The sequence below is a fragment of the Phocoena phocoena genome, chromosome 9 (genome assembly GCF_963924675.1).
Source record: "Phocoena phocoena chromosome 9, mPhoPho1.1, whole genome shotgun sequence".
Taxonomy (NCBI): Eukaryota; Metazoa; Chordata; class Mammalia; order Artiodactyla; family Phocoenidae; genus Phocoena; species Phocoena phocoena.
In genome coordinates, this window is record NC_089227.1 from 68,808,361 (window position 1) to 68,826,699 (window position 18,339).

The following is an 18,339-nucleotide window of genomic DNA, read 5'->3' on the forward strand; positions in this document are numbered from 1 at the left end:
GGACCACCAGAGATCTCCCAGCCCCACATAATATCAATCAGCAAAAGCACTCCCAGAGATGTCTGTCTCAATGCTAAGACCCAGCTCCACTCAACGACCAGCAAACTCCACTGCTGGACAGCCCATGCCAAACAACTAGCAAGACAGGAATGCAACACCACCCATTAGCAGAGAGGCTGCCTAAAATCATAAGTTCACAGACACCCCAAAACACATCACTGAATGCGGTCCTGCCCACCAGAAAGACAAGACCCAGCCTCATCCACCAGAACAAAGGCACCAGTCCCTTCCACCAGGAAGCCTACACAACCCATTGAACCAACCTTATCCACTGAGGGCAGACACCAAAAACAACGGGAACTATGAACCTGAAGCCTGCGAAAAGGAGACCCCAAACACAGTAAGTTAAGCAAAATGAGAAGACAGAGAAAACCACAGCAGATGAAGGAGGAAGGTAAAAACCCACCAGACCAAACAAATGAAGAGGAAATAGGCAGTCTACCTAAAAAAGAATTCAGAGTAATGATAGTAAAGATAATCCAGAATCTTGGAAATAGAATGGAGAAAATACAAGAAATGTTTAACAAGGACCTGGAAGAATTAAACAGCAAACAAACAATGATAACAAAGGAAATGAAATTAAAAATTCTCTAGAAGGAATCAATAGCAGAAAAACTGAGGAAGAAGAATGGATAAGTGACCTGGAAGATTAAATACTGGGAATAACTACCACAGAGCAGAATAAAGAAAAAAGAATGAAAAGAATTGAGGACAGTCTCAGAGACCTCTGGGACAACATTAAACATACCGACATTTGAATTATAGGGGTCCCAGAAGAAGAAGAGAAAAAGAAAGGGGCTGAGAAAATATTTGAAGAGATTATAGTTGAAAACTTCCCTAATATGGGAAAGGAAATAGTCAATCAAGTCCAGGAAGTACAGAGTCCCATACAGGATAAATCCAAGGAGAAACACACCAAGACACATACTAATCAAACTATCAAAAATTAAATACAAAGAAAAAATATTGAAAGCAGCAAGGGAAAAACAACAAATAACACACAAGGGAATCCCCATAATGTTAACAGCTGATCTTTCAGCAGAAACTCTGCATGCCAGAAGGGAGTGGCAGGGCATACTTAAAGTGATGAAAGGGAAAAACCTACAAACAAGATTACTCTACCCAGCAAGGATCTCATTCAGATTCGACAGAGAAATTAAAATCTTTACAGACAGGCAAAAGCTAAGAGAATTCGGCACCACCAAACCAGCTTTACAACAAATGTTAAAGGAACTTCTCTAGGCAGGAAACACAAGAGAAGGAAAAGACCTATAATAACAAACCCAAAACAATTACAAAAATGGTAATAGGAACATACATATCGATAACTACATTAAATGTAAATGGATTAAATGCTCCAACAAAAAGGCATCTACTGGCTGAATGGATACAAAAACAAGACCTGTACATATGCTGTCTATAAGATACCCACTTCAGTCCTAGGGATACATACAGACTGAAAGTGAGGGGATGGAAAAAGATATTCTGTGCAAATGGAAATCAAAAGAAACCTGGAGTAGCAATTCTCATATCAGACAAAATCGACTTTAAAATAGAATCAATCCAAGAAGAAGATATAACAATTGTAAATATTTATGTACCCAACATAGGAGCACCTCAATACATAAGGCAAATGCTAACAGTCATAAAAGGGGAAATCGAAAGTAACACAATAATAGTACAGGACTTTAACACCCCACTTCCACCAATGGACAGATCAACCAAAATGAAAATAAAGAAGGAAACACAAGCTTTAAATGATACATTAAACAAGATGGATTTAATTGATATATATAGGACATTCCCTCCAAAAACAACAGAATACACTTTCTTCTCAAGTGTTCATGGAACATTCTCCAGGATAGATCATAGCTTGGGTCACAAATCAAGCCTTGGTAAATTTAAGAAAATTGAAATCATATCAAGTATCTTTTCTGATCACAGTGCTATGAGACCAGATATCAATTACAGGAAAAAAAACTGTAGAGGATACAAACAGATGGAGGCTAAACAATACACTACTAAATAACCAAGAGATCACTGAAGAAACAAAAGAAGAAATTTAAAAATACCTAGAAACAAATGACAATGAAAACACAACAGCCCAAAACATATGGGATGCAGCAAAAGCAGTTCTAACAGGGAAGTTTATAGTGATACAATCCTACCTCAAGAAACATCTCAAACAAATAACCTAACCTTACACCTAAAGCAATTAGAAAAAGAAGAACAAAAAAACCCAAAGTTAGCAGAAGGAAAGATATCATAAAGATGAGATCAGAAATAAATGGAAAAGAAATGAAGGAAACATGAGCAAAGATCAATAAAATTAAAGCTGGTTCTTTGAGAAGATAAACGACATTGCTAAACCATTAGTCAGACCCATGAAGAAAAAAGGGAGAAGACTCAAATCAACAGAATTAGAAATGAAAAAGCAGAAGTAACAACTGACACTGCAGAAATACAAAGGATCATGAAAGATTACTACAAGCAACTATATGCCAATAAAATGGACAACCTGGAAGAAATGGACAAATTCTTAGAAAAGCACAACCTTTGGAGACTGAACCAGGAAGAAGTAGAAAATATAAACAGACCAATCACAAGCACTGAAACTGAAACTGTGATTAAAAATCTTCCAACAGGGCTTCCCTGGTGGTGCAGTGGTTGAGAGTCCGCCTGCCGATGCAGGGGACACAGGTTCGTGCCCCGGTCCGGGAAGATCCCACATGCTGCAGAGCAGCTGTGTCCGTGAGCCATGGCTGCTGGGCCTGCGCATCCGGAGCCTGTGCTCCACAACGGGAAAGGCCACAACAGTGAGAGGCCCGCGTACCGCAAAAAAAAATCTTCCAACAAACAAAAGCCCCGGACCTGATGGATTCACAGGAGAATTCTAATAAACATTTAGAGAAGAGATAAAACCTATCCTTCTCAGACTCTTCCAAAATATAGCAGAGGGAGGAATACTCCCAAACTCATTCCATGAGGCCACCATCACCCTGATACCAAAACCAGACAAAGATGTCACAAAAAAGGAAAACTACAGGCCAATATCATTGATGAACAGAGATGCAAAAATCCTCAACAAAATACTAGCAAACAGAATCCAGCAGCACATTAAAAGAATCATACACCATGATCAAGTGGGGTTTATCCCAGGAATGCAAGGATTCTTCAATATACACAAATCAACCAACGTTATACACCCTCTTAAAATGAAGGATAAAAACCATATGATCATCTCAATAGATGCAGAAAAAGCTTTCCACAAAATTCAATACCCATGTATGATAAAAACTCTCCAGAAAGTAGGCATAGAAGGAACTTATCTCAACAAAATAAAGGTCATATATGACAAACCCACAGCCAACATCATTCTCAATGGTGAAAAACTGAAAGCATTTCCACTATCAGGAACAAGACAAGGTTGCTGACTCTCACCACTATTATTCAACATAGTTTTGGAAGTTTTAATCACAGCAATCAGAGGAGAAAAGAAATAAAAGGAATCCAAATCAGAAAAGAAGATGTAAAACTGTCACTGTTTGCAGATGACATGATACTATACATAGAGAATCCCAAAGATGCTATCAGAAAACTACTAGAGCTAATCAATGAATTTGGTAAAGTAGGAGGATACAAAATAAATGCACAGCAATCTCTTGCACTCCTATACACTAATGATGAAAAATCTGAAAGAGAAATTAAGGAAACACTCCCATTTACCACTGCAACAAATGAATAAAATACCTAGGATTAAACCTACCTAAGGAGACAAAAGACCTGTATGCAGAAAACTATAAGACACTGATCAAAGAAATTAAAGATGATACAAATAGATGGAGAGATATACCATATTCTTGGACAGGGAGAATAAACACTGTGAAAATGACTATACTACCCAAAGCAATCAACAGATTCAATGTAAGCCTGTCAAACTACCAATGACATTTTTCACAGAACTAGAACAAAAAACTTCACAATTTGTATGGAAACACAAAAGACCCCGAATAGCCAAAGTGATCTTGAGAAAGAAAAATGGAGCTGGAGGAATCAGGATCCCTGACTTCAGACTATACTCCAAAGCTACAGTAATCAAGACATATAGTAGTTGCACAAAAACAGCAATATAGATCAATGGAACAAGATAGAAAGACCAGAGATAAACCCACGCACATATAGTCACCTTATCTTTGATAAAGGAAGCAAGAATATACAATGGAGAAAAGATAGCCTCTTCAATAAGTGGTGTTGGGAAAACTGGACAGCTACATGTAAAAGAATGACATTAGAACACTCCCTAACACCATACACAATAATAAACTCAAAATGGATTAAAGACCTAAATGTAAGGTCAGACACTATATATAAAATTCTTAGAGGAAAATATAGGCAGAACACTCTATGACATAAATCACAGCAAGATCCTTTTGGGCCCACCTCCTAGAGAAATGGAAATAAAAACAAAAATAAACAAATGGGACCTACTGAAAGTTAAAAGCTTTTGCACAGCAATGGAAATCATAAACAAGACGAAAAGACCACCCTTAGAATGGGAGAAAATATTTGCAAACGAGGCAGCTGACAAAGGATTAATCGCTAAAATATACAAGCAGCTCATGCAGCTCAATAACAAAAAAACAAACAACCCAATCCAAAAATGGGCAGACGATCTAAATAGACATTTCTCCAAAGAAGATATACAGAATGCCAACAAACACGTGAAGGTATGCTCAACATTACTAATCATTAGAGAAATGCAAATCAAAACTAAAATGAGTTATCACCTTACACCAGTCAGAATGGCCATCATCAAAAAGCTACAAACAATAAATGCTGGAGAGGGTGTGGAGAAAAGGGAACCCTCTTGCCCTCTTGGTGGGAATGTAAATTGATACAAGCACTATGGAGAACAGTATGGAGGTTCCTTAAAAAACTAAAAATAGAGCTACCATATGACCCAGCAATCTCACTACTGGGCATATACCCTGAGAAAACCATAATTCAAAAAGAGTCATGTACCCCAATGTTCATTTCAGCATTATTTACAATAGCCAGGACATGGAAGCAACCTAAGTGTCCATCGACAGATGAATGGGTAAAGAAGATGTGGCACATATATACAATGGAATATTACTCAGCCAAAAAAAGAAATGAAATTGAGTTATTTGTAGTGAGGTGGATGGACCTAGAGTCTGTCAAAGAGTGAAGTAAGTCAGGAAGAGAAAAACAAATACTGTATGCTAACATATATATGGAATCTAAAAGAAAAAAAATGGTTCTGAAGAACCTAGGGGCAGGACAGGAATAAAGATGCAGATGTAGAGAATGGACTTGTGGACACGGGGAGAGGGAAGGGTAAGCTGGGATGAAGTGAGAGAATGGCATGGACATATATACACTACCAAATGTAAAATAGATAGCTAATGGGAAGCAGCCGCATAGCACAGGGAGATCAGCCTGGTGCTTTGTGACCACCTAGAGAGGTGGGATAGGGAGGGTGGGAGGGAGATGAAAGAGGGAGGGGATACAGGGATATATGTATACATATAGCTGATTTACTTTGTTATACAGCAGCAACTCACACAACAATGTAAAGCAATTATACTCCAGTAAAGATGTTAAAAAGATAAAGAAAACAAAATAAAATACACTTAGCCCCACTTTATATCACAAATATTTTAAAAATATTGAATAATCAATTTTTAAACAAATTCATTGCATTTGTGATGTACCAGAAATTCAGAATAGTCAAATAAAGCAATGATTAAGTCTCTGAAAAAAAAATTAAAAAAAAAAACAAAACTGGGCTAGGATTGTACATCGAAACAAACTCAGCCTTTTAAAATTCCACAAAAGGAGGGCAGTGGAAGGAAAAGTCGATCAGCCTCAAACACCTGGTGAAGGAAGAGGCACATTTTGTAATATGAGATTCAAGGGCTGGTGGGTTTACCATTGAGATCTGACACCAGGAGAAGGTAGCTCAAGTCTACAAGTGCTGATGATTCAAACACAGACTTAAATTCAAAGTCATGGAGTTTGGTATTTACCTGTATAGCAGCAGCAGAAATTGTAGAAGAGCCAAGATGTTTTTGATGCCAGAACCATCAGAATGCTTAAGGTGCTGGGGTCAAGAGCTATGTTTTCCCCTTGACTCTTAAAATTTATAGATTTTCTTGAATGTACTTAAAATTAATAACCTGATATTCCCTGGTAAAGACTATATTTATATAGCCTTCATTTCACTCTGCAAAGAGCTGAGTCATACAGATGAAATATAAAAAAAATTAAAATAAAATGAGCCCGGCTTTCTGGTCACTAAAGTCACCTAAGTTGACTTTCCTCAGGAATCCCTTAATTTATCCATCAATTCTTTATTTATACCTCTTTATTTCAAAAAGGTATTTGAATGTGCTTGCAGTGTAAGATACAATTATTAAAAAGGATAAAGGAACAAGGACGTTGTGATGAGGGCAGAAAGACAGCTGTAATAGCTATCTAAGCTAAAGATTTTTACTGAAAATAAAAATAAAAACATGATTTTGTTTTGACCTTCTTGGTAGCCAAGGCAAATAGAGAAAGATAATTAATAGGAACTTGGGGCAGGGTCTTGGGCCTCAACTCCTTCTGCCATTCCTCTTTTCTTGGGGTTTCCAAGGTAGAGACCTGTCCTTGGAATGGGAAACCAAGATCCACTGTATATAGCTGACTAAGCCTTCAGTCCTGCCCAGGGCAGGGCTCCTAAGGACAGAGTCATTAACAGGCTGGGCTTAGGCCAGGAGTACTAAATGAAAGTCCTAGTACCAGGATGGCCAGATCTACAGAGCAGCCATCCATTGATCCAACCTGAAGGATTGCTGGGACGGCTATTCTACCTCCAGGAGACGGAATTTGCTCTGAGTTGTAGCTCACAAGGAAAAAATGCAAAATGGAGCAAGGATACTGGGTTTTTGTCTTTCAGGCAAGAATCTTTAAGGACCAGTGGGTAACCTTGGCTCTGGACACGGTAGGCAGAGTTCTAAGATGATCTCCATGAACTTTGTCCCCTGATGCTGTTCCCATGCAGAAGTTTTCTCTGGCTCATGGTGGGGGATCTCAGAGATTTGAAGCATGAGAAGGATTTGACAAACTGTGCCTGGCTTCGAGGATGGAGGGGCCACACACCAAGGAATGCAAGTGGCCTCCAGGAACTGAGAGCACCCAGATCCTCCTTCCACCCCTGGGTGACAGCCAGCATGGAAATGGGAATCTCACTCACAAGGAAACTGATGCCTGTCAAAAGCCTGAAAGATCTAGAAAGTGAATTCCTCCCCAGAGCCTCCAGATAAGCCATCAAAGCCAATACCTTGATTTTGGCTGTAGGACCAAGACCTGACCAAGCCTTCCAACCTACAGAACTTGAGCTAATAAATGGGTGTTATCTAAAGCCACGGTGGTCATTTGTTATGCAGCAACAGAAACCTAACTGTTGGATCAATCAGATTAGTGACACTTTCCTTCTTGGAAGAGAGAGCTAAGAAAGTGTGGGGTCAAAGGGGGACTTGGAATGGAAAGAAGTGTTTAGCATTCTCCCAAAACAAAAAGGAACAAAGTCCTCATTGCTTAATTAAGAAAACTAACTGCTTCATTATTTTGTATAAATTTTCTCTTAGCATTAAACTAAATAAAATTATCATTTCAAAATTTTCAAGTATAGGATACTGCATAAAATAATAGGGAACGAGTTCAGTAGAGTTTATGAAGATATTTAGAAACTATTATACATTTTATATATCATCTCTTGATAAAAAGCTAAGGGCAAAAAAAGAAGAATCAAATATGATTCTTTGAAGGTGCTAAAGTTGTTTTACTATCTTGATGGAGGGATAGAACTTAGAGAATCAAGAGCAGTTGGAGTTCAGTAGGTTAAACAAAGAAAAGGAGCCTGCTCTTTATTGTGGTTGTACCTCAGCAGCCGAAATCATCTCAGGGTGACTGCTAGGGTTCGGTGGAAACACAACTAAGGTAAAAGAATATTTCTCCAACTTTAAAGAAGAGAAAAATCTCTTGAGTCCCTACAAAGGCATCTCATTAAGAAACCATGACTTAAAGTTACTCTTAAGAGTAAGAGAATATTTTTCAGTTATGGATTAAGTAAGTTTTATCCCTGTAACTGATAAAGGCTTGTTTTGTTTTGTTTTGTTTCAGAAAAATCTCAAAATGAAAACTCAACTTTTCAATAGCTTTTGTAAAAGTAGTGAACTTCTGAAAACTTTCATCTAAAGGGATATATGTTAACCTGTTACAGTATCCTTTTCAAATATCAATGGCTGATAAGTAGGGTCTGGTTAGTGGGCAACTTGACACTGAGGCTTCTGGCAAGTTTCCTAATGTGCAGTGATTGTACCGTTGACAAGAGAAGCCAAAATGACATTAAAAGAGCCCGTATCCTTAACCAGATGGAAGATGAGTCCACCTCTGCAAAGAAGAAAGTAACAAGAATAGCCCCCAAACAGTCAGAAAAACATGGCTCTATTATTGGCGGGGGGGTTGGTACATTTCTAGTGTTTTGCCATTATATATAACGCCTTCCAAATGTCAAATGACACCAAACTACAACAATACTCTTAGGGATCTAGTTTTGCCTCCTAATCTCCCATTTTATTTCCCAACTCTCAGTGATTATAAGTCTCAAGTCTCCAGGGGATGGTAGTAAAGAGGTTGCTTCTCCATTTGACAAGTTATTAAACCAAGTTATTAGAATTAAACATGTACAATAAGGATTAAGAAAGTGTAGAGAAAGATATTCAGAATTATATCTCGGCACATGTTCAAGGCCACGCTATTTGGAAAGTGTATAGATCCTGTTCTTAAACAAAACATGGGCAGCTACTCCTGGTCATAGAATTTGGCAGCAACCACTCAGCACTGGTCATAGCAGATCAGTTCCAGGACGATTAGCGTCAAGTTAAATAAGACAAAACAACACGCAATCTAGCTGAGACCAATATAATGAGTCTCAAGTCCACAGATTAAAATGCGGCACAAGGGAGTTCTCTGGTGGTCCAGTGGTTAGGACTTGGCGCTCTTACTGTGGGGGCTCGGGTTCCACCCCCGGTCGGGGAACTAAAAAAAGAAGCAGCACAAGGCCTGGGGAAAACAACTGCAGCAGATTGGCTAGAGCGAAATTCCTTCTCCTTGGCTGATGCTGACAGGGTGTCTCTATCAGTATGTGTTCTAGAAACTGGAATGGAGGCTGGTGCAAACCAACAGGCTCTCCATTCAGAGCGAGAACAGTCCAAGGAAAGACAACCTAACTTCTGCTCTGCTGGCGTTCGGAAGCTGAGGGACTTTTTAAAAGTCTCAGTTAAGCTACAAATGTAAGTTGGAGCTACAGGTTGCTGATGGAGAAAATATTCACTTATGCGGTTGTGTAAAAATAAATAAATTGGACTCATTTTTCCTCTATTCAGCAGAGATGAAAAAAAAAAATTACCTGTGATTGAGATAATGCTCCAGACCCTTTGCTTTCTTGTGATAGGAAAAAACGGACTGACATGAGGAGCTCCTGAATGCAGCGGCGAAATTCTTCCTCATTCTGTCCGCCGGTGGCGAGGGAAAACAGCCTTCGAGACTGAACGATATACTTAAAAATATATTCTTGGGCCTTAAAACAAAAGCTTTAAAACATTAGTTTCAAAGGAAACCAAAGGTATTTATTTGACAATAACACAGCACAAAAACCATAGCACAACATTAGACTTTTAAAATATTGACTTAAATACTAAGGCCCCGTGAGATTTTTGAACAGTATTTACTTGTAGGGAAAGAGCCATTTTTCTCTGATGCCTAATGAGAGAAAACGTATAGATAATTTTTAAATTCTATGTAATTCTTGAGAGGTATGAACATTAAATGTTTCTGATCCTCAGATGATTTTTTAAATTTAATCAACAAATCTGTTTTTCAAAAATTATTTTGCTTTGCTGGTAGGTACTCTTGCCACTTGCATTTTACCTTCAATTGGTCCAAAATGACAAATTTATAATGAGTAAAGTGCTTGTTTTTTAAAATGTACACCTGTTTACTTTTATCTACTGACATCAAATAGGGTATACTCAATTATAGAAATCAAAAGACTGCCAGAGCTGTTATGGACAATCCTTTTAAGAATCTATATTCTTTACAAACATGTTTGCAGGTAAGGTATCAACATCTCCATATATACTGAGCACATAGGGCCCAGAGATATGGGCAGTGTTAAACCATGATAGCCAGTAAAACCTCAGGTTTCCTCACTGTGATCCCTGCTAAGCCATCCTATTATCCTCTCTTAAGACAAATGGCCCTCAGATGGTCTCTGTCAGGGTGGTGGAAGCAAGAGCCAGGAACTTCTAAGCTTAACTGCCCATCTGCAGTCTTCTTTTCAACCCTTCCTCCTGCCAATCCTAGACTTCAAGTGTTCAGAGCCCAGAGGAGTAAGGATTCAATGCCAGGCAGGTTCCAGTGGGCAAGCTTGGCAAAGTCCCTTTCAAATTTCATCAGCTCTGGAGTAGCCATAAACTGATTAAGATCCTTGAATTGGAATGTCAGTAATACATCATCACCAGTTACTGTCTGTGTAGAGGAAACCAATTCGTTTAGGCATCACCGCACAACAGGACTGTTAGACGGTGATCTGTTTTTGACAGCGTGTCATTACCTTCAACACCTCCTGGATGTGCTCTTGTCTCTCCGCTTCTGTGATCCTGTCCACATACCACTTGAGCACTTTGATGAGATCTCTAAAATACAAGGAGACGTGCAGAAGGTAGAATTGCTCTCATTCTCAATTAAATGCCAACAAATCAAATGCTTATGTTTATCATGAGGAGGCTTCATTTCCCAACAGTTCTCACATTTTTCTGTCAAACTGCCATAACATAATAATTTTACAAAGTCTGCCTATCAACATCACTACCCCTTTTTTGAAGCTGAAGAGAGAAACAACACTTCCTCCCAGCAAGATTCCTTTCAATCTGGACATATTCCATCGGCCCTGCTGTTTCTGGCAGTGCTTCCAATGGGTGAACACAAATATCTGAGAAAAGGACTCTGGCCAAGGGAGTGCCTGAATATGACTGTCATGGTCAATCTTGGACAACTGCTAATTGGGATTTCCTCCCCAGCGACTACATAAACAGTTGGATGAAATATTCGGCTGGAGGCAAAAGGGGGTGTGGGGAGGGATGAAGGTAATACCTCCCCATTTCAAAGCACACCCCCATGGAGTTATCAAGCCAATTCTCTGACCTGTGGGAAGAATGAGGCTTACTGTCAAAGTATGCCTTAGTAATTTCCAGAAAACCCAAGTCTCATTGTTTTAAGAAACAAAAATTGAATTAACCTCCACCCCCCCAAATTCTCAAGATTGCAGTTGTGTGACCGTTAACACTGGTCAGTTCTTGGTTTCTAGGAAACAGAGCAGTTTTTAAAAATGCTCCTCTTTTCTGTCAGGAGAGAATCCATGGATGTGCCAGTAGGTAGATGCTGCTGGGAGTGCTATTTTGAAGATGATCTGTCGGTGAGTTTCTGGCCACCCACAGCTCAAGACAACTCCACAGGCCTTATTAGGACTGATTAGCTGCCTTCCTGGCCAACCTGAAATTTAGAAATTACACCCTCTTTCTCTACCTTCCAATGATAGTCTCAGTTGGAGGTGGTGACCACCTCACACCAGAGCCCAAATTGTTAGGCCAAGGGGCAAAGTCGGGCCAACATTTCAAAACTATCCCTGTTGTTACATTTCACCCTCTCATGTTGGCAGAGGGTCAAGTCTTGCAAAAATGATTCCATTCATTTAAACGCCAGAGGCGTAAATCTTACCAGGCCATGGTGGGGAATACCCAAAGGAATGGGATCAAACGCTTAACTGATTACCTACTATCTTTTATACAATACATAGATGGGGAAACCCTGATTCCATGCTCTTTAAACACACCTCTGGGAATAGATGATTGTGCATGTACATACCTATAGGTGCTTAAAGTATAAGGTAAAAACTTTGGCAGAATAGCAATGACAAGAGTGTAATGGGGAGATAGAACTTTGGGGTACATTTCAGGGCTGTATTTAAGCAAGGCCCCAAACCAGGAAGATGTCATGATAGGACAGAAAGAGGGACGTTGTCACCTTCTGGCAACTATCACCTGGGCTACGTGGAGGCAGGAACCAGCTAAAGCATGTCATTATTCATTCACTTTTAGCCTTGCTTGCATTATCTGAGCTGACAGGAACGGACCAGCAGTTAAAATGGCAGCTGGTAACAAAGGGTAGAGTCCAATGACTGAACTGCTTGCAGCCAGGGACCAGGTCTTCATAAGATCAGCACAAAGCATAGTGCCTGGTATGCAGTAGGCACTCAGTAAATATTAACAGATGAATGAACAAATGACTTTAAAATGGTATGATGGCAAAGATTCTTTTCCCATCATATTTCTTTCTTAAAGACATCTAGAATCATCAAGGAGTGTGGTGATTAAATGGGGCTCTTGACAGCCAAAGTGAAATGACCAGATATTTTAGGCTAAAGAATATCAAGTGAAACAGAGACAAGAAGAAAATACCTTATATTTTAGGTTTCAGGGATAGAATTCAGGAAGTTCCTTTTTCCCCCTTTTAATCAAAATTAGTTCCAGCCATTAAAAGAAGGTGTGTGAGAAAGGAGGAAACTGTCGCAAGAGACACTTCAGTGGCTGTGCTTCACTTCTTCCTACACTCCCTTTAAAATTTTCCTGTATAGTTGGTTCTGCTTTAAAAAGCTCAAAAGAAACTGCTTCTACACCAATTACAAGATAAAGGGCCTTACCTGTATGCAAGTGCCCCAGCAAAATGACTCTCAATATAAGTGTCCATTACAGGTTTAAAATGATGAAATTTGCTATCTTGCAGCAAATTTATTATGTGAACCTAAAAAAAAAAAAAAAAAAAAAAAAAAAAAGGAGCTTTATAAAACTGAACACAAACCAAGATTTTTTTTTTTGGTAGAGGGGAGGGGGAAGGTTTCTTTTCAAGTAAGCTCATGCTATTATGTGCACATTTATAAACAGCTTTAGGAAAGTCAAAATTAAGATATAATTAAAGTGAATTTAAACTCACCAAAGAATCAAACACTTTAGACCCATATTTTTGGGAATTTTCATCTAAAATTCCAAACAAGGTATCCAGTGTATCTTGCAGAAACTGTTGGATAAAGAAGTAAAAGCATAAATAAAATATCCGCTTTCCTTCCCCTCTAAATATTCTTTATCCCACGAATTTCCAAGAGAGGGATAACAAAATAGCATATATACCTTTACTATCTCTGAGCCATCTATTTCCTTTAATTTAGAAAGACAGCCTGTGATCTTGTCTGGGTGGGTTCTCCATTTCAAAAGATCAAGCATATCACCTTTCCAAACAGAAAAGGAAAATTAGTTGCCTTGATAGAGAACACGAAAGTGTTCTACTGTAAACACTGAATTCTTACACACATTGCCTCTTGGTCACCCAAGTTGCAGGCTCCCAGGTCCTCCCACTAGGCCTCTGAATGGCATTTATTACAGTGTATTCTAATTATTTCTCCCTTCCCAATGCCCTTGACTTACAAACTCCTACTTATCCTTCAGTTCTCAGGCTAGCTATCTGTCTTTGCCCCCACTAGACTGTAAATTCCAGCAGAACAAGAGAGTGTGCGAGTTTGGCCCTAACACAGTGCCAGCATCTGGAACAGGGCAGGCACATAGCAGGCACTTGGTAAATACTGGCTGAATGATTTTCTGCCTCCTCCCATTAAAGTGGGAGATTCTTGAGGGCTGGGAACCCACTTTATTCATATTTGTGCCCCCAGCATATAGCACTCTGCCTAGCAACAAATTCCACTTGGCAATGAAGGTCTTCTTGACAATGTGGCCCAAACCTGGCATGACTAGAAGGTCCCTGCACCGTGATGACAAAGCCAGTCAATTGTCAGACCATCTAGTGAGCCTTTGGACCTGAGAGGGCCAGTTCCTGGACTCCATGATCATCTTCCATCCTAGACTCTGGCCCAGCTCTTCAATTTCCTCCTTTCCCTGAACTGATAACATGTGGGTCCTGAGTCTAGCAGGGCCCTCAGGGAACCTCTTCACCTCGTGAGGGAATAAATCCTTCCCTCATCCTTCCTGGGCAGAAGGTCCTGAACACGGTGTCCAGCTTCACTGGTCTCCAAAGGGATCAGGGAGACGGTGGTGTCTGGAGGCCAATGAAAGCAGTGAGAACTGACAAGGCACGTGCGAGCAGGATGTGCCGCGGGCAGGGGAACCTGGCAGGGCTGGTCTCCTGGTGCTCAGTGGGGCTGAGAGACTAGAACGGCCAAGAGAGAAGCCAGGAGGGGTTTTCTACTTCAAAGCACTTGTTTCAAGAAAAACCCAAATGGGACTTGCTGAGAGACAGAAAGACCGATGTGGAAACAAGAAACAAACCAAACAAACACAATCCAAGAGATCAAGGAAGAGTAGTTATGATGAGAAAGAAAATATGATGTAGTGAATAAAGATGCGAAAAAAGCATAAGAATCTCAAGAGGAAATAGAAGCAACCTCTACCAAAGTCAGATTCAAAAGAAAAACTTTACAAACAACTTAAAAGAAAGAAATATGGTACTAAATGAGAATATTTGCCTATAACAAATAGGGGTAAGAGGAGGAGGAGGATTCAGAACTAGAAAAATGAGGGAATTTTTTTCAATACTGACAGTGAAAAAGAGATTTATGACTATTTTCATAACAGAAAATCCTAAAAATGTTAAATACTCATGTCTAACTCAGACACCCTGGAGATATGATTGAAACCTTTTAAAAAATGATTGGTCAGAGCTTCCCTGGTGGCGCAGTGGTTGAGAGTCCGCCTGCCGATGCAGGGCACACGGGTTCGTTCCCCGGTCCGGGAAGACCCCACATGCCGCGGAGTGGCTAGGTCTGTGAGCCATGGCCGCTGAGCCTGCGCGTCCGGAGCCTGTGCTCCGCAACGGGAGAGGCCACAGCAGTGAAAGGCCCGCGTACCGCAAAAACAAAAACAAAACAAAGATCTGTTGTGTGAGGAAACATTTTTTTTTTCCCTTAGCAAAATGTCATTGTTACAGAATTAAAATAAAAAATTTAAATACTTAAAAAAAAATTCATGTATGCCAAGAACTCAGAACCAAGTCAAAATTGTCATCTCTTGGGCCTCTATTTTAGCCATTTGAAGATACATTAGTTGCAAATTTGGAGCTAGGACCTACTTCTGAAAAATGTGAATTTTATAAATTCCATTCAATTATCATTTACGTGTATACTGACTGTATGACTAATCTACCAAGAGCTATAAAATAGGTAGATGGCATGATCCCTACTTTTGTTTTTTTTTAATCACAATCTCAGGAAGAGACTGACTAAACCACCCATCACTGGGGGTAGGAAAGGGACGTAGGGAGTCAGTACCTGCACAAATGTTAGACTTAATTTAAGCACTGTTTTTATTTTCTCATAACTTTTTAAACAGTTGTGTTTAACAGTCCAAGGAAGCTGACAAACAAGTAAAGTAATTCCTTTTCTGATCCCCACTTTTAAGAAGCTTAAAATATCTACTTGATTTGGCAATCACAGACGTCTAGCTGAGCGCTCTGGCCTCCGTATGCGCTATCTAAGAATGACATTGGAACACAGAGAGTGTGCAGACACACTTTAGAAACACTGAAACGCAAATCTGCTCTAGGAAACTGTTCCTAGAGACCACATCACTTACTAAATGCCCAATTGTAATGGTAATGGGATCTGTAAACTTTCCAAGTCAAGTAAAATGAATACAAAGCAATTTAATTCCAATTTGGAACTGGATTACTTCTACACAGAGACATGTGTCTAGCATGTAAATTTCAGAAAGCTCAACTAACTTCCTTCCTCATTCCCATGTCTGAAAAACACTATTCATTTCCTGCTTCATTTTGAGCTGTCTTACACTGACAAGGTTAATCAATGTCAAAATGATAATTAAGCACTTAGTAGTCTTCAACAATGAGTCAAGCATTGCCTTCCATATAGTGAGATGTTTAATATAATGGTTTCATGAATAGTTTATTTACCTGAAAATGTTCTCTGCTTTTACAAAGTAGCAGCTTCTAATTATCAGGATTTTGTTCCCTCTGTCTTATGTTCACAATTCTAATATCCTAAACCCTAGAACTAGAAAAAGTGAAGGATGCAGGGCCTAATATTTTGACGGCGGATAATCTATTGTTAGATTTGTGTCATTGGCAGAATAATGGTCCCCAAAGGTGTCCGTATTCTAATCCCTGGAACCTGTGAATATGTTTATCTTGGCATGGCAAAAGAGATTTTACAGGTGTGATTAAGTTAAAGATCTTTTTTTTTTTTTTCCCGGTACGTGGGCCTCTCACTGTTGCGGCCTCTCCCGTTGTGGAGCACAGGCTCCGGCTGTGCAGGCTCAGTGGCCATGGCTCACGAAACTAGCCGCTCTGCAGCATGTGGGATCTTCCCAGACCGGGGCACAAACCTGTGTCCCCTGCATTGGCAGGCGGACTCTCAACCACTGCGCCACCAGGGAAGCCCAAAGATCTTTAGGAATCACAGGGGTTCCTAAAAGATGGAAGACGGTTAGAGTCAGAGAGATTTGAAGATGCTATGCTGCTGGTTTTGAAGATGGAGAAAGGGGCCAGGAGCCAAGGAATACAGGTGGTTCCTAGAAACTAGAAAAGGTAAGTAAAAGGATTCTCTCCAAGAGATTTCAGAGGGAATGTGGCCCTGCCGACACCTTGATTTAGGCCCCATGAAACTGACTGCAGACTTTTGACCTCCAAAATTGTAAGATAATAAATTATTGTTGCTTTAAGCCAATAAGTTTACAGTAATCACTACAGCAGCAACACATAACTAATACAAGCTGAAATAGTCTAATGGAGACAATCAATTAAATGTGAACTTAGACTCTATAACAGACACACAACTAATCCACATGGGATGAATAAAAATTCCACCGAAGGGAGTCACTAACATGTTGATTTTATTATCTTCATAACCTCCATGGGGTTAGACTGTTCCCACAAAAAATGCCTGAGGTAAATGCTTTATAGTCATTATAGAGATCTGTCAATGAAGGTTTTATTTAAGTAAAATCATTAACCACTGAATACTGATAAAGTCTGGTATAATGACATAACTTGGCAACAGCTACTTTCAATCAGATTTACTAAAAATGAATTACGTAGTTGATTTTTAAAAATATTTCCCAAAAATAATTTTGGAAGGGGAGAAACAAAAGCCAAGATAAACGTGAAAGAATCATTTGCCATTTGCCAACTTCTACATAAATACTGTAGCAATGCATGGCAAATAGAGCGGTATCTTAAAAGTGGTCATTGTAACAATGCCACAGTTTGCTTCTTTTCTCTTTCCATGTTCTAAGAAAAGAAATATATTTCTTACTATGTGACACAGAAGAAAGAATTAATAACACTTACAAAAGCATAGGAGCATTTTCTGACTCACAACACAGGGCCCTGACTTAGGATGGTTTGACTTAAGATTTTTTGACTTTACATGGGTGTGAAAGTGATATGAAATCATTTAGAAACCATACTTCGAATTCTGAGTTTTGCTCTTTTCCTGGGTTAGCCACATGCTAACACAGGTACAATACCCTCTTGCGATGCTGGGCACTGAGCCCCAGCTCCCAGACAGCCATGTGATCTCGAAGGTAAACAACCAACACCAGTTACAACCATTCTGTACCTATACAACCATTCTGTTTCTCACTTTCAGTACAGTATCCAATAAATTACATGAGATATCCAACACTATTATAAACTAGGCTTTGTGTTAGATAATTTTGCCCAGTTGTAAGCTAATGTAAGTGTTCTGGGCATGTTTAATGTAGGCTAGGCTAAGCTATGATGTTTTGTAGGTTAGGTGTAATAAATGCGTATTCTACTTACCTTATTCAAGTTACCATGGGTTTATCGGGATGTAACCCAATCCTAAGTCAAGGAAGAGCTGTGCCTTATTATGAAGTGATTCTCTTCAACATAATGAATCTGATTTTATTAATATGGCATTCAGGATGCTTTCCAGAAGGCTTACATGGCAACCATGAAGAACTCAAAAATGTTTAATTTGCTTCCTTCATTATAGACAATTTTTTCACGACAGTTTGCCAAGGAGAAGAGCTTGCTTTATTAATCATAACTTGCTAAACAATCACTGACATAAAAAGTAATGCTAGAACAGAAAAGCAATATCCATCTAAT

The 18,339-nt window shown here is 39.4% G+C and overlaps 1 protein-coding gene across 1 annotated transcript in view; it reads right to left on the reverse strand.

Moving 5' to 3' along the window:
• The window catches only part of DOCK4 (dedicator of cytokinesis 4), a 274,676-nt gene that overhangs the window by 122,067 nt on the left and 134,270 nt on the right, over positions 1-18,339 (reverse strand). The window contains 5 exon segments of the mRNA XM_065883569.1: positions 9,536-9,706; positions 10,742-10,823; positions 12,887-12,987; positions 13,177-13,260; positions 13,371-13,468. Coding sequence (XP_065739641.1) covers positions 9,536-9,706; positions 10,742-10,823; positions 12,887-12,987; positions 13,177-13,260; positions 13,371-13,468 — 536 coding nt within the window.